This window comes from Octopus bimaculoides, chromosome 3 (assembly GCF_046866305.1).
Source record: "Octopus bimaculoides isolate indiv1 chromosome 3, ASM4686630v1, whole genome shotgun sequence".
Taxonomy (NCBI): Eukaryota; Metazoa; Mollusca; class Cephalopoda; order Octopoda; family Octopodidae; genus Octopus; species Octopus bimaculoides.
This window is the reverse complement of record NC_142930.1, coordinates 62,695,575-62,712,177: the sequence shown is the minus strand read 5'-3', so window position 1 is coordinate 62,712,177 and position 16,603 is coordinate 62,695,575. Positions and strand designations below refer to the sequence as shown.

The 16,603-nt window shown below is 37.3% G+C and overlaps 1 protein-coding gene across 3 annotated transcripts in view; it reads right to left on the bottom strand.

Moving 5' to 3' along the window:
• LOC106883652 (ras-related protein Rab-1D) overlaps window positions 1–16,603 on the bottom strand; it is a 179,183-nt gene that overhangs the window by 104,031 nt on the left and 58,549 nt on the right. Inside the window, exon 2 of one of the 3 annotated variants that reach the window (XM_089349052.1) lies at window positions 4,734–4,784. The exons of 1 other annotated variant lie outside the window; for it this stretch is intronic. In XM_089349052.1, the coding sequence (XP_089205178.1) occupies window positions 4,734–4,784 (51 nt within the window). Of the gene's footprint in view, window positions 1–4,733; window positions 4,785–11,101; window positions 11,234–16,603 lie in introns of those variants that run through there. One more of the 3 variants, XM_052966426.2, reaches the window with a different exon arrangement.

Here is a 16,603-nt window from a genome sequence, read left to right as displayed (position 1 = left end):
TGTAACTTTCATAACCTGATCTAACAGCTTGATGCCTCTGTAATTATTTGTATCTAAAGCGTCCCCTTTACCTTTGTAGCAGTTGACTATGATGCTGCTACACCAGTCATAGGGTATGACTCCTTCGTGTATCACCTGGTTCGTAATACGGGTGACTAGGCTATAGCCAACACTGCCAGATATTTTGAGCATCTCTGCAGTGATTCCTGATGGGCCGGGGGCTTTCCCGGTCTTCATACTCTTAATTGCTTTATCTACCCTGGTACTATCAACTCGGATAGCTGGTCCCTCTATTGGGTCGACATAAGGCAGGCTCTCTTTCTCCCATTCATTCTCTTTATTAAGCAATCTATCGTAGTGGCATCTCCAGACCTCTTTCTTTGCATCCTCATTTAATGCAAGCGTACCATCATCCATGCGAACACATTTCTCTCCTACAACATCACTATTCTCTCTCCTACACTGTCTTGCAACCCGAAATACCTCGAGTCTTTGGTCCTCACGGCGCAGAACATTGGCAAATCTTTCCTTATCTGCTTCCCCTCTGGCTAAATAAACCTGTTGCCTAGCCTCCCTTCTGGCACATTGGTACAATTCCCTGCTACCACCGTTCTTCCAGTCCTTCCAAGCCTGTCTAATTCTGGGCACCCATTTTGCCTTGATCCCAAAGTCGCTAACTACTAATCTATGTTGTGGGGTACATTCTTCGCCAGGGTAGGTTTTGGCATTTATAAGCCGCCCTCTTTCCCTATTTCTGGCGAGGATGTAGTCGATTTGGCTAGAGTGTCTGCCGGAGCGGTAGGTGACTAGGTGACTGGCAGGTTTCCTGAAGTTGGTATTGCAGACCATGTGTGTGTATATATATATATATATATATATATATATATATATATATATGCGAGTAAAAATAAATACAAAAAAAGGGGTTTTTTTTGTATGATTGTGTATAGAGGAATATATTATTTTGTTTAAAAGAGTTCCAACACTGTCTGTTTTTTATGTTTTATTTATATTCCTGCAAAACCAATGTGGGATATAGAATATGGAATATACAATATATAATATAATATACAGTATATAATATAATATACAATATATAATATAATATACAATATATAATATAAAATAAAAATGGATGGTACTATGAAATAAAGTATTGAGTGTCTTATTGAATATATGGAATACGTCTTATTGAATAGATGAAATATTGAGTGTTCAATATAAAGGATTAAATATATAAATATATAAAGGCTATTTGAGAGTGTTTTGTGTTTGGGTTGTAGGGATAAGATTTTTAAACCCCAGTAGGTGTTTGGCTGTTCTTAGAAATGATGCCAAATCTATTTTTAGAAATGATATTTGAGAGATTTTTTGTGTTTTAGTTATAGGGATAAGATTTTTAAACCCCAAGTAAGATAAATTTAATCATTGTTTGCTAAGAGTGGGTTTGAATTTCTTAATAAAGTCCTTTTCTTTGCATATTCTCTCAATTTCATTCTGGTTGTAAAGTTTATGGAATATAAATATAATAAAAGTTTGATGACCACATGTTGCCAGATGGTTACTCAGTGGTATTTGGCGGACTTCTGGGTTTTTAATCTGTTGTCAATGTACCCGTGAGCGTTCCGATAGTGCATTACCTGTCTGGCCGATGCAGTAGATTAGATTTCTACTTTTGCAGTTCATGTTCGCATTGGTGAATATTTTCCCTGTTTTTGTGTTCATATATGGGCCGGTATGGATTGATCGGCATGTACCGCATCGGCTATCATTGCATTTGGATACAGTGAATGTTTGATTTTTGTTGCTGAGGTCAAACCTTGCCTTTGTTAATAGCTTTTTCAAGTTTTTAGGTTGTCTCTTACTGAGAGTTATATTTTGATCTGTAATGATATTTCTCAATTCCTTACTTTGTGCAAGGATCGGTAAGTTCGCTTTGGCGATATTAAAGATGTTCTGGTGGCATGGATTTTGTGTCACTATAAATGGAATGATCTTTTCCTGTTTGTCTTTTCTTTGCGGTGTCCTCAGTTGTTGTATGGGTATTTTCGAAGCCCGCTGGATACCATTTTCTATGAGTCGTGATGGGTACTATTGCTTCAGCAGAAATTCTTTCAGTTCCATCAGGCGCTGATTTCTGGTCTCTATATCCTCTACAATAGTACATATTCTCCTGGCTAGGCAGTATGGTATGTTGCGTTTTGTATGGGGTGGATGGCACGATTTAAAGTTCAAGTATTGGTGTGTGCCTGTGTGTTTGTAATATATATCTGTGGTAATGGCGGTGTTCTTTTTAATTACCATTATATCTAGAAATGGTAATTTGCTACTGTTCATCTCCTTTGTAAATTGGATGGATGGGTGTAGGTTGTTCAGGAGGGTGTTAAATTCTTCCACAGTGCTTTGAGGTTTGGTCCAGATTATGAAGCAATCGTCCAGGTATCTCTTCCATGCTTTTTCTATAAACTTCCTAAATTCGGTGTTATATCTCTCCTCTATTTCCTGGTAGAGTTTTTGTTCCAAGTAACCCATCACCGAATTCGCATAAACGGGAGCAAACCTCGTCCCCATAGCCGTGCCTTTAATTTGGATATAGTTCTTTCCATTGAAGAAGAAGGTATTATTTTCCAGGATAAGTCTCACTGATTCTAGTATAAATGTCACCGTCTACCTGTTGGGAATTGCTTCTCTGTGTTTGTTTACCCAGTATTCAACCGCCTTTATTCCTAAATCATGTGGGATATTGGTGTATAGGCTTACTACATCAAAGCTCAGTAGGATTGAATTTGTTTCAGTGGTTTTGGGAAGATGGGATAAAAAGTCGATGTCATCCTGAATGAAACTGGGTATGTATGTACAAAGTGGCTTCAAAAGAATGTCGATGAAATTGCTTAGACGGTGAGTAGGGCATACTGGGCAAGCTATAATTGGTCTAAGTTTTAAATCTTTTGGATGTAGCACTTTTATGTATTCACTTCCTTGTTCTTTTACTGCCTGTTGAATATCTTCTGACTTATGTATTTTGGGTAAGCCGTAAAAGTTACTGGGATTTGGTTCGAAGTTGGTGATGTAGTCTCTTTCATTGTCAGTGAGTGAGTTGTAGTGTTTAGAAACTAGGTGGTTGATCTTCTTCATGATGCGGTGGTCTATGTTCGAGGGTATTTCACAATAGAAGGTTGTATCCTTTAGTTGTTCCTCAACTAAATCCTTGTAGTATTCCACATCCATGATGATGATTGCACCCCCTTTATCTGCTTGTTTAATTATTATTGTTTCATCGTTTTGTATGCGTTTAAGTGCAGATATCTCTGATTTGTTAATGTTCGGCCTAACTTTGGTATTTTGTTTTAGGGGGAAGTTTGATAGGGTGTCAATATATTGGTCAAGGTAGGTATTTCTGCCTTTTGGTGGGGTGAAATTTGATTTATTCTTCACTAAAGAATCTTCGGTTTCATTATTATTTTTATTATTAATATTGGTGGTGAAGAATTCGACAAGTCGGAATTTGCGACAGAATTTCTGGATATCTTCCTTTAGTTCATGGTGGTTGACTGTTGGTGTAGGTGTAAATTTCAGGCCTTTTAACAGAAGTTGGGTTTCATCATTGTCAAGATCTCTTCTGGAAAGATTAATTATCTTAGGGTTTATGTGTCCAGTTGTTTTAGGTATGTTACTTCTTGGAGTGTTTGTTGTCCTGACATTAAAAAATGAATTTTTTTCTGTTTATGGTTACTATTTTTGCTAGTGTTGACTTGAAGTTTATGTTTTCGTTGTGTTATTTTACCTGGTGTTGTTATGTTTGCCTTCCTATTTTCTGAATTAAACATCTTTTTCAATTTGTAAGTATTGGTTTTAGTGATCTGAGAGGATGGTCTGGTATTGTTTCTGGTTCTAGGTCGGTTTTTTTGCCGGTTTTTTGTAGGTAATCTTTGTTGAGATTTTGAAAATGATCTGGTGTTCCTACGTCTAATGGTCTGATCAGAGAAATATTTATTTTGTTCATGTTTTTTGTTTATATATATATCTTTTACTCTTTTACTTGTTTCAGTCATTTGACCGTGGCTATGCTGGAGCACCGCCTTTAGTCGAGCAAATCGACCCCAGGACTTATTCTTTGTAAGCCTAGTACTTATTCTATCAGTCTCTTTTGCCGAACAGCTAAGTTACGGGGACGTAAACACACCAGCATGTTGTGTGGGGGCACAAACACAGACACACAAACATACACACACACACACATATATATATATATATATATATATATATATATATATATATATATATATATGTATACATATATACGACGGGCTTCTTTCAGTTTCTGTCTACCAAATCCACTCACAAGGCTTTGGTCGGCCCGATGCTATAGTAGAAGACACTTGCCCAAGGTGCCCCGCAGTGGGACTGAACCAGGAATCATGTGGTTTGTAAGCAAGCTACTTACCATCCAGCCACTCCTGCGCCTATGGCTACTTACCACCCAGCCACTCCTGCGCCTATAGCTACTTACCACACAGCCCCTCCTATATATATATATATATCTTTTGTACAGAAACATCTTTAGCTGGTAGACATCAAAATTGTAATTGTTGGTACATTATGTTTGCTTGGTGGGAAAAGTGGGACAACTAATCACAAATGGCTCTAGGGAATATAAAGAAAGGATTGAAATAATTGTTTCATAGGGAAGAAGAACAAATGATATCATATGTAACGAAGCATATACAACTGACCTTTTCACTGTTCTTTGTTAGAATGTTTCGAAAGTCTGAAATTTTACTTACCTAAAAAGAAAAAGAAAAAATATATTGAATTTATAAATTTTATAATCATGTCAGCAATAATAAACACATTGAGTAATCCATAGTAACTAACTGTAACGAAACGTTGCAAGAATTGGCGGAATTTAAGAATAGCTCTATCTTGAAGCCTTATAATACTTCATGGGAAGCGAAAAGTGTACGGAAATATAGAGTAGGTAATAATACTCTCGTTTTTCTTTTCTCATTTCTTTTTGCTGCTATTTAATTTGAAGAAAATGTAACAAATGTAACCCTGTGTACTGAAAACAAGTCATTAATGAAATAATTACCAGAAAAGTCTTCCGGTGTGTCGAAACTGAATGATAAAAATAATTATTATTGCGTTAAGAATGTTCGCAAACTTTCCTCTCCTCATAATCTCGTCAACATTAATGAAATTATATATCTAAGAATTCACCATACCTTTTACTTTCAGCTTCAAGATATGTCAGCATAAGAGAGTGGGTAGAAGTAGAATAATGATTTTAGCTTATACACAAACGAAGGTAATCTTCTTTCTCTCCTCCCCTCCTCTCTCTCTCAATCACATGCACACAGAAACTATATATCTTGCACTAGCTTAACTTCTAAGCAGTGACCATATTGGAACATGCATATATTTGGTGAATAAAGTACTTCGAAATATTTCTTAACATTGGTTGTTTTACATGGAGTATCGCTAAATGGGACAGATTTTACCAATATTTCACTGATATCTGGGACGACAATATCAAAACAATATTTTAGGTGGCGAGCTGGCAGGATGGTCAGCATGTCAGGCAAATTACTTTGCAGCATTTCGTCCGTTTTTACATTTTGATCTCAAATTCTGCCAAGGTCGACTTTGCCTTTCATATTTTCGAGGTCGATAAAATAAGTACCAGTTGAACACTGGAGTTGAGGAAATCGATTTATCCCCTCCACCGAAATTGCTAGCCTTGTACCATCACCGCTTGACAACCGGTGTTGGTATGTTTACGTCCTCGTGACTTAGCGGTTCGGCAAAACGGAATGATTGAATAACTACTAGGCTTAGCAAAAAGGAAATCCAGTATAGCCGCAGTCAAAGGACTGAAAAAAAAGAATAAAAAAATACAACAGGCTTCTTTCAGTTTCCTACCAAATACACCCAAAAGGTTTTGATCTGTCTGAGGCTATAGCAAGGCAGTTGACTTAGGTGCCACGCAGTGGGGATTGAATCAGAACAATGTGACTGGGAAGTAAACGTCTAACTAAACTCCTGCGTCTGCGCCAGAAAAATTTGTACGGATTTCAATGACTATCTTACATCCTATTATAAAGATGGTGGTTGATTTGAAGAGGTGGTAGAGCGTTGGATAAAATGCCTTGTGCTATTTACTTCTATATTTTTACGATCTCACCAACGTCAACTTTGTCCTTCATCAATCCGGGTTCGATAATATAAAGCTCCCCGGCTTCTTCAAGTGAGTAGCTATTGTTTAGAATCTCGAACGAATCTTCTTTGAGCAGCTCGTGTTTTAAGTATGAATGAACAACAAATGGCTTTAGTATTCTTGTAATTACAGTAAAACGCATTATGAACTATTATTTGCTTTGAAAGACATATAATCGAAACAATGCTACACAATTTGTATATGTACGTGATGTATGTGTATTGTAACCACTATTATAGTTCATTAAATGAAGGGATGGCAAGACTACAAGAAGGGTTAGGCTATTCCTTGATAATCTGAAAGCACGCACAGACAGAAAAGAAGAATTAAACATGTAGAGAATTTTATTGAGGTACAGTTGAGAAAGTAGTATTGTGGAAGAAAAAAGTTGTTCTAAGACATTAAAAACCGAGGGGAAAATGCTATCTTTAAAAGTGCGTAGGTAGGCTGTCAGAATTGCGTTATTTTATTATATTCTTGGAGAAAATTTAGATTAATACTATGTGGGGGTGTATGAAAGACATGCAAGTTAGAAGGGAGCGGTGAGATGAAAAGTGTGACGTGAGACACAAAGAATAGTGTTGGGGAAAAATATAGTGCGAGATAAAAAGAGCTGTGTGGGACAAAAAATGTATAGAGGGACAGCAGCGTCACTAGAAAGTAAGGAGAAGGAGTGAGGAAGCGGCCCGTTCTGAGCGGCGTTTGTATGGGAACAGCACTTTTGGGTCTGCTGTTTATGCCTGAATTAGGGGAAGAGGCAGAAAACTTAAGGGCTACTCTGAGGCCACACCCTCTAGTTACGTTATTAGAAGGGAATAGAAAGAGTGGAAAGAAAAATTGTTTATCGATTCGAGTAATATATCAATGATAAAACCAAAAAATGCTTATGTTGACAGAAGTCACGGTCATGAAAACGAATTGGAGAAGATAATCAGAACAATGAGTTGTTATAGTCTTGTTTAACCGCAGGTCAGTTCTGAATCAGGAGATCCTCTAGTCCAAAGTATTCCACTCGTGAACATCCGAGGCCAAGGTATTATTTATTTATTTATTTATTTATTTATGTGTTTCAGCCAAGTGGCTGCGGTCATGCTGGTGCACCACCGTGAGGTGCAATTCTTGGAAAAGAATCAAGTGTTAAGTTGTTACAGAGTTTTTCCGGTAATTTTTCAGATTAACACCCGCACGATTACCTAACCCTAACCGTAACACTAACCCTAATCCTAACCCTAGCCCTAAACCCTAACCCTAATCGTAGCCCTAAAACCCTAACCCTGACCCTACAACCCTAACCCTAACACCCTAGTGAAAATCGTGCGAGTGTTAATCTGAAAAATTACCGTTTTTCCATTGACTTTCGACCCAAACCGGTGAATATTAAACCAATACACTCTCTTGAGATTAGCCCTAGTTTCCTGATGTTGAGCAGTTGAGAGATAGCGTTTCGTCTAGTGAGAACACCAATCTTGCTGCAGGTAAAATTCTTGATTCATCCACATGTAGGATGAATTGAATTATATAAAATTAAGTGTAATGTGCACAGATATGAGACATTTGTAGCGGACTGGAACTCCATGCACCTGAGTTAGTATAATAATATATCCCCTTGGTCATTTCGTATCTGTACTCAAAGAATGGATGTACGTTACCGCCGATACACTCACCTAGCTTTGCCAAAATTAAATGTTGACATCCATATGACGCCTTTGTAAATTATAAATTGTTTCGGCGTTAATGGGTAATTTCAGTGTCATCTTGGAATGATCTCTTGGATTGCAAAATCCTATTATTTTTTGGCATTATAGGCGGAAATGATTGGATTACTTAATAAACCTTAATAAAATAATACAAATATATTCTGATAACATCACCAATGTTATTATATGCTGTAAAGAAGCTTTGATATACAGGATAGAAATTACTAACTGCTGTGTGCTAAAAAACAAAAAAAAATGTTAAGCTATTGTTTTAGATCCTGTGAAACATAAAATATGAGCAAAAGTAATTATTTTTGTTTACTGTGTGAACAATCATCTCATTGTGTGACTAGTTAACATAAGAGTCATGCCGACTTGCCTAGGAACATATTATGACTATGCAAGAACAAAGGAGAGGGAAAGAAAAATTGAAATAAAACACTAAAAGTAGTGGGGAGCTGGAAATAAACAGTAACGACACAGACGAATAAAAATTGGAAGCATTGGAGTGAGAAATAATTATGAACAGTTGGCGATACAATAGTGATGAATCAGAAGACCTGAAGTGTTAGATTTGGCGGAAAAAAAAAATCTACCCAAGTTACATTAGAAAGGGGAGATCATCACATTAACGTAAATCAAATGATTTCACGAATCAACCGCATTTCAGTAGCCTCTTGTTTAGTACAGTGGATAAACACAATTTTTATTTCAAAAGTACAATTTTCCTTCAAACTGAAAATATGAAATGTATTTTTATTTATTATTATCACTATGATTATATATTATTTTACATTTTGTGCAAATATCTATTTTGTAGTCGAGAAAGATATCCACTTGGTTGTGATGGCTAGCTATGTCAATTTCATTCAACGTGTATTAATTAACCGAATCACTGAGTTGTAAATTCCAATTATTTGTAGCAATGTACATGGAAATAATTGGATAATTGAATGAATATTGATAATACAATACAAATACGCTCTAATAAGAGCATCCATCATGTTAGTAAATGCTGATGCCTTTAGTAACATTGATGCCATTAGAGCTAAGTAGGTTTTGAACCACACGAGCCGTCGCATTGGCCAGCCTGTAATCAGATCAAGTTCTGATCCCACGTCAAAGCAGACCGAAATGACTGATACAGTCTGGTTTAAGGCTGAATCTTCCCAAACAGTCAGGTACTAATTCCTGACAAAAGGATCAGTAGCAACTTTTTAGAATGGCCCGCTTTAGATTTTTTTAAACTTTTGCCCATGACCTACAAGTTTATAATATATCTTACATATAAACATACAGGTGCAGGAGTGGCTGTGTGGTAAGAAGCTTGCTTCCCAACCACATGGTTCCGGGTTCAGCCCCACTGCGTGGCATCTTGGGCAAGTGTCTTCTACTATAGCCTCGGGCTGACCAAGGCCTTGTGAGTGGATTTGGCAGACGGAATCTGAAAGAAGACCGTCGTGTGTGTGTGTATGTATATATATATATATGTGTGTGTGTGTGCGTGTGTGTGTGTTTGTCCCCCCACCATCGCTTGACAACCAACGTTGGTGTATTTACGTCCCTGTAACTTAGCGGTTCGGCAATAGAGATGGATAGAATAACTACTAGGCTTACAAAGAATAAGTCCTGGGGTCAGGTGGTGTTCCAGCATGGCCGCAGTCAAATGACTGAAACAAGTAAAAGAATATCCATACGCATCCTGGCAAATCGTGTCACAAAAGGTTATCCAAAGGCTATCAACTACTCAATTTTAAAGCACTTCAATGGTCTTTTTATTGGCCGCTGTCCACCTGTTTGTTTGAGCTCTGCAAATATCTGTCAAGAAGTAATGAACTATCCGCTGCAGGTTTGAACTCATGGCCTGTGTATGTGTCGTTCAATATCATAATCATTCAGTCATCTTGTCCGCACTCTATTACATCTGAACTTCAATAAACATCAGGTGAAATGACGGCAGTAATAATGGTATTTCGATGTTTTAGATTAAACTGGTTTTCTTAAAGATTATTTTTCTTCTGAACAAAATATGGCTATCAAAATAAGAAAAAAGCAACAAGAGACTGATGAGCATCTTTCTCTCTTAAAAAAAACAAAAAAACAAAAACAAAAACAAAACAAAACAAAAAACAGAAAAAAACATGCAACAGGGCAAAAACGTTTCAAAGTAAGTAGCTATCATTCAAAACGCAATGATTAATATTTACTCCCGATTAAAGATTAATAACAACCTATGATTAGAATCTTGAACTTTTCTATCTCGGTGGTTCACACCTGTAACTCATATGGTAAGAAGAAACAACAGTTGCTGCTGGCATTGAAATTGCTGAAGCTGTTTCTTACCGGCCCACCGACCTAAATTAACAGTGTCAGACAATAGATTCTGTAACCATTTTCTCACAAAAATATACTTCAGTAATCTCGGCTCCATTCCAGTTACAACAGGCAAGTGGCAGAGAATTAACTTTTAACAGCAAAGTGCTTATCCATTCCAGAAATATTCCTTATTTTTTCGGGAGGAACGAAGTACTGGAAATAAAACTAAAAATCCTTAACAACTACTTGCAAGATAAACAAATAGAACAAAAATATAAAGCCCCTCGTCTGGTAAGTATCAAAAAGTTACATTTCCACTTGTTCTTACCAGCCAGCCAGCCCACCCGCATCTCAAACAAATAGTAACAATTATTACCATATGCATAAATAAGTTGTATTTATAAAAGAAAATTGCCGGCCACAAAATGTGTAGAGTACAGTTTAGTATATCCCAAATAGACATGCAACTATATTGCATAGCGGGATATATTAAACACACACCTTGGCCGTGCACAGCAGTACTGATAAACGAGGTTAGTAAATATATAAGGGCTGCCAGGCTTTTCAGATGCCACCATTTCCATAATCAGTAATCACATTTATATGACTTAAGTTTTTAGCAGAATTATAACTGTATCATTAATTAGAAAAAGCCTTTCCTTGTTACAAATATCATGCAATGCTATTTTTAAGTACCCAGAATAAGAAATTAAAACGTAAATAGTAATTTTTGAAACAAATAAAAAAAAATTTATTAATTAGGAATAATCGATAGGAAATTAGAGTTGTGTTTTCTTCAAGAACAGACTATAAGAACTGCAGAGAAAAATGCACTTACGACTCAGGTGCTAGAGAACTGATCTCTACTTACCCAGTATATCTGCATTCAACAAAATATAAACAGAAATATGACCATCACTACTCTGCTGCTTCACAGCTGTTTAGGTATAGCCCTAAGTGATCCAATCCTTTTCTCTCATTCCTCAAATAGATTCGACCGTTGTCAGTATATGAATCATGCCGGATCTTGACTGGTTTTCAACATAAGTAGCTTAAGTTAGAACTTAGCTAGAAATGCTAGAACATAACTGGGAGAGTATATTTATCTCCAAACAATACAGTAATACTTGGGTAGAGTAGAAATGTTTGACCTAATCTTACGAAGTCAGCTGCCAGCTACAATATCTTATTTACCCAATATATACATATATGAAACCAAAGCCGTCACTCACGAGCTCGTATGACCTTGGTAGTAAGTACAATACTTTCGGTAGTTGTTTCAGATGACAATGCCGTAGTGGTCCACCCAACCTTGGCCCGGCAGAACATCAAGGACGTTAGAGAAGGTGAGAACTACACTCGTACTCGACTGCTACTCATCGGCTGAATAGAACAGCGTAACATGAAGTACACTGCTCAAAGAGGCAACGCGCCGCCGGTCCAGTGTGTGTGTGTGTGTGTGTGTGTGTGTATGTATATATATATATGTGTGTGTGTGTGTGTGTGTGAAGGTGAGTGGCTTAGTGGTTAGGGGTATTCGGCTCACGATCATCAGGTGGTGAGTTCAATTCCCGACGACGTGGTATGACCTTCAGCAAGACACTTTGTTTCACGTTGCTGCAGTTCACCCAGCTGGCGAAATTGAGTTGTACCTGTATTTCAAAGGGCCGGCCTTGTCACATTCTGTGTCATGCTGAATTTCCTTGAGAACTACGTTACGTGTACACGTGCCTGTGGAGTGTTCAGCCACTTGCACGTTAATTTCACGAGCAGGCTATTCCATTGATGGGATCACCTGGGACCCTCGTCGTCGTAACTGACGGAGTGCCAGTTATATATGTATATATATATATATATATATATATATATATATATATATATATATATATAAAGTAGTTGTATGATGTCAACTTAATGTGACAGTCCCATGAAGGGAATAATACTACTGCTATTTAGCTCTAGGAAGCTGCACCGCTTCCTGTCGGTCTTTACACATTTCCTGTGTCCTTATGTTTACAAGGGGGAGAGAAGCACCCCCACCCAGCTAAGCCTGCATCCAGAGACATGTTTCTGAGTCTTTGCTTGTCATTAGTCTGGAGTAGCATGATTTGCCAGTTGGAGATGCCTGTCAAGCTCTTGTAAACATATAATAATTCTAGAGAAATACATTCACTGATTTCAAAAATAGAAATAATACATTTCTTACTCTTAGAAAGACTCAGAAGTATGTCTCTGGATGCAGGCTTAGCTGGGTGGGGGTGCTTGTCCCCGCCCTCGTAAACATAAGGACACAGGAAATGTGTCAAGGCCGACAGGAAGCGGTGCAGCTTCTTAGGGCTAAATAGCAGTAGTATTATTCCCTTCATGGGACTGTCACCTTAAGTTGACAGCATACAACTACTTTAAAATATATATATTATTAGTAATAATAGTTAGTAAAACCTTAATATTAGTGATTTGTACACATGTACATAATGTCGACATTTTTTTCGCGATGTTAATTACTATAAGAAATGCCGAAGCAAAAAGAGATCAGTGTTAACTTAAGAAAAAAATTGTAGAAGCTCGTGTCTAGCGACGGATACAGGAAGGTTTCTAAACGATTTTCAGTCAAGGTACTGACTATTCAATCAATTATTAAGAAATATGGAACCTACAGTTGTTGGCAAATAAAAAGAAAAAAAGAGCAGAAGAAAACGAAAGTTGTTAGACGAGCTCAGGCAAAGGTTGGTGAGAAGAGTAGAGCATAAAGCGAGAACAACTGCAAAAGAGGTCAACGAGCAGGTTGGGCAGCTGGGTGTGAATGTTTCATCAACCGCAAAGAGGGCATCGAGGTCATTTGGGCTCCGCTGGAGCCGATCGAGAATCTCTCCTTCCTCAGGCCCCGTCACATTAAGGCTCGACGAAACTATGTAAAAAAACATGTTAAACAAACCTGAAAAGCTTTGGTCGAAGGTTCTTTGGTCCAACGAGACCAAAATTGAACTTTTTGGCTACAACATGAACGCAGTTTGGCGGAAAGCTAAGCAGGCGTTTCGCCCCCCAAAACACCATTTCTACCATGAAGCATGGCAGTGGGAATTTAATGTTTTAGGGGTGTTTTTCAGCAGCCGGCTCAGGACGACTAGCTGTCATCAAAGACAAGATGAGCAAAGAGGATTACGTCAAAATATTAGACGAGAATCTTCGAGTGTCAGCAGAAGTGTTGTGGCTTGGAGACAATTGGATCTTGCAGCAAGACAATAATCTGAAGCATAAGTTGAAATTAGCGACTGCTTGGCTCGGCATTAATGACACCGACGTTTTGCAATGGCCATCTCAATCGCCGGGCTTGAATCCGATTGAAAATCTTTGGTGCCAAACATATTAAGAAAAGACACTCACCAAATCTGAACGTTTTAGAGACGGTTGAATATGAGGAACGGGCAAAAGTTGATTAAAAATGTGTGTTAAATTAGATTCTAATTATACAAAAAAAAAAAAAAAGATTAAATATGGTTATAGATAAAAGCTTCGCAATTAGTTAAACAAAATGTCATGAATAATTTTGCACACGCGCCGTCTTTTAATTTTTCGAATTTTGTTAATGTTGATTGTTATCTGTTGTAAACATTAATTAATAATTAAATGAAATTATGTATGTTGATAAGGTATAAATAAAATACAATAGATATTACAAACAGATTAGTGATAAAAAGAATATTTTAAAAAATCAGTTTCATTCTAGACGTTATGAGTACTTATGGAACATCACTGTACATGTACACACACACACACACACACACAGTGTGAGGCGGGGGGGGGGAATTGCGAACTGAACCAGCAGTTGTATGACAGAACGACTAACTTCACCATCATTATAATATAAAGATTGTATAACGATATACATTTCCACATTCACTGTGTGTATGAGGAGGGATGTATGCATTGGATTGTGATGTCTGGAATGCTATTGTGTTATTTATCTTATAGTGGGTTATCGAAACGCATGTAATACTTAAATGATAAGACATCGGATTTGGAATTACAAATGTATGCAGAACTATGATAATTTTCATCCCACCATACTATGGCCACCAACTGTGTACTTCATTTACCGGGCAACGTTAGTACCCTTCACGTTTGCTACTAAATTATTCTTTCTATTATTCATAGAAATTAGTCTTAGTCGTCGTCGTTATCAACATTATCTTAACTGAAGATATTTCGAAACACCCAGGAAGGGTAAAGTTTTATTACAGAGTATAGAAAGGGATTGGCATGTCAAGAGATTTCATTTTGATGAATTAGTAAAGATGCTGGTCTCAGCACATAATGAGATGAAAAGATGACTGATTTCACACACAGTGTTAGATTTGTTACTGATAACAGGATACAGAGATCAGAGAATGAAAATGAGGAAGCAGCGGGGGCCATGTTGCTGAAACGAGGGGAGAGAAACAAATGAGATGGCACCTATGCAGGTTAGCTTTTCCCAAGACGACAAAATTGAAAAGTTAATGCGGTTAATGTGAAGTTGAAAGAGTTGAAAATTATCCGCTGATACATAGACAGGAAGATTGTGAGATATAAGTAGTTTATTGCTGACATTAGAGACTCGTTTCAACAGACGACAGAATAATGGCGAATATCACTTTGCTATGAGGCATCCCCTCTGGAATCAAGACACGGTCATGCACGCACACTATAAATACATACTACTTTGCATGATTAAGCACATACATAGTAATATGTAGGTGTGACTGTGTGGTAAGAAGCATGCTTCCGCACATGATTCCGGGTTCAGTCCCACTGCGTAGCACCTTGGGGAGATCTCTTCTACTATAGCCTCGGGCCGACCAAAGACTTGTGGGTGGATTTGGTAGACAGAAACTGAAAGAAGCCTGTAGGTGTGTGTGTGTGTGTGTGACTTCATGTCTGTGTTTGTCCCGCCCCCACCGCTTGACAACCGGTGTTGGTGTGTTTATGTCCCTGTAATTTAGCGGTTCGGCAAAAGAGAAGGATAGAATAAGTATCAGGCTTAAAAAAAAATCCTGGGAGCGATTCAAAAGTTTTTCAGGGTGGTGCCCCAGCATGACCGCGATCTAATGACTGAAATAAATAAAAAAAAAAAAAGATAAAGATATGTAATTAAACAAGTCCTTTTTATTCTTCCTAAACCAGAGTAATATTGCTCGTGTTTTTACGTGGCAAAAATCCAATACAACGACAATAATTAATAATGCGGTTGCTTTTCCTTTAAATGTTGATTTCCAACATTGACACACGATTGCAGTATATTACTAGTATTTATTTTATAGACAACGGAAGGATAAAATACAATATCAACCATTTTAGAATTTGAATTTATAACATAAAGAAACGTAGCTTCACTCAGAGTTCTTTCAAATATTGATTTCAAATTATAGCACAAGGCCAGCAATTTTGGGGGCGAGGGTAAATCGATTAGGATGACTCCAGTGCTCAAATGGTACTTATTTTATTGAGCCCGAAAGGTTGAAAGGCAAAGTCAACCTCGGCGAAATTTGAACTTACAACATAAAGACCGACGAAATGCCGCTAAACATTTTCCCCGGTGTGCTAACAACTCTGACAGCACGTCGCCCTTGAGTTCTTTCAAATATTGAAGAACAAAAACCGCTATTACCCCAAGTTGAACAAAACTATTTAAAATAATACCTTCTTTCAGTGTTTATCTTTCCCTGATATAGGGGAAGTTATTTATATTTCACTACACCCTTTCTCAAAGCAATATAGTCCATATGGCAATATAAACGACAACTCAGTTGTCTGAAATCAAAATAGACTGTTATCAGTCTCTCTAGGAATTATATGTGGTGGAATAAATCAATTTATTCATTTAAGGAAGCGAGATGGCAGAATCGTCAGCACGCCAGGCAAATAACTTAGCGTCATTTCCATTGTCTTTACGTTCTGAGTTCAAATTCCGCCGAGATCGACTTCGCCTTTCATCCCTTTCAAGGTCGGTAAAATAAGTACCAGCTGAGCACTGCGGTCGATGTAATTGACTTACTCTTCCCTCGAAATTGCTGGCCTTGTGCCAAAATTTGAGTTTCATTCAGCTATAATTTAAGTTCAAATATACCTGGATCGGTAGTTTGTCTTTCACTCCTTCAGGGTAGATAAATTACGAACCAACCAACTACAGCCGTTACTCTACAAATTTGATATCTTGTGCTAATGTCAAAAACAAGCTTTTGATTAGAAAAAAATAAAAACAACAAACAAAAACTATTTTTGTAGCTGTTCGGACGCAAAAGATGCAAAGAAAATAAATAAAAAAAAAAGAAGAAATAAAACATTAATTAAAAACTGATTTTTAAAAAAAATCCTTATTCCTTCATGCGTCGCT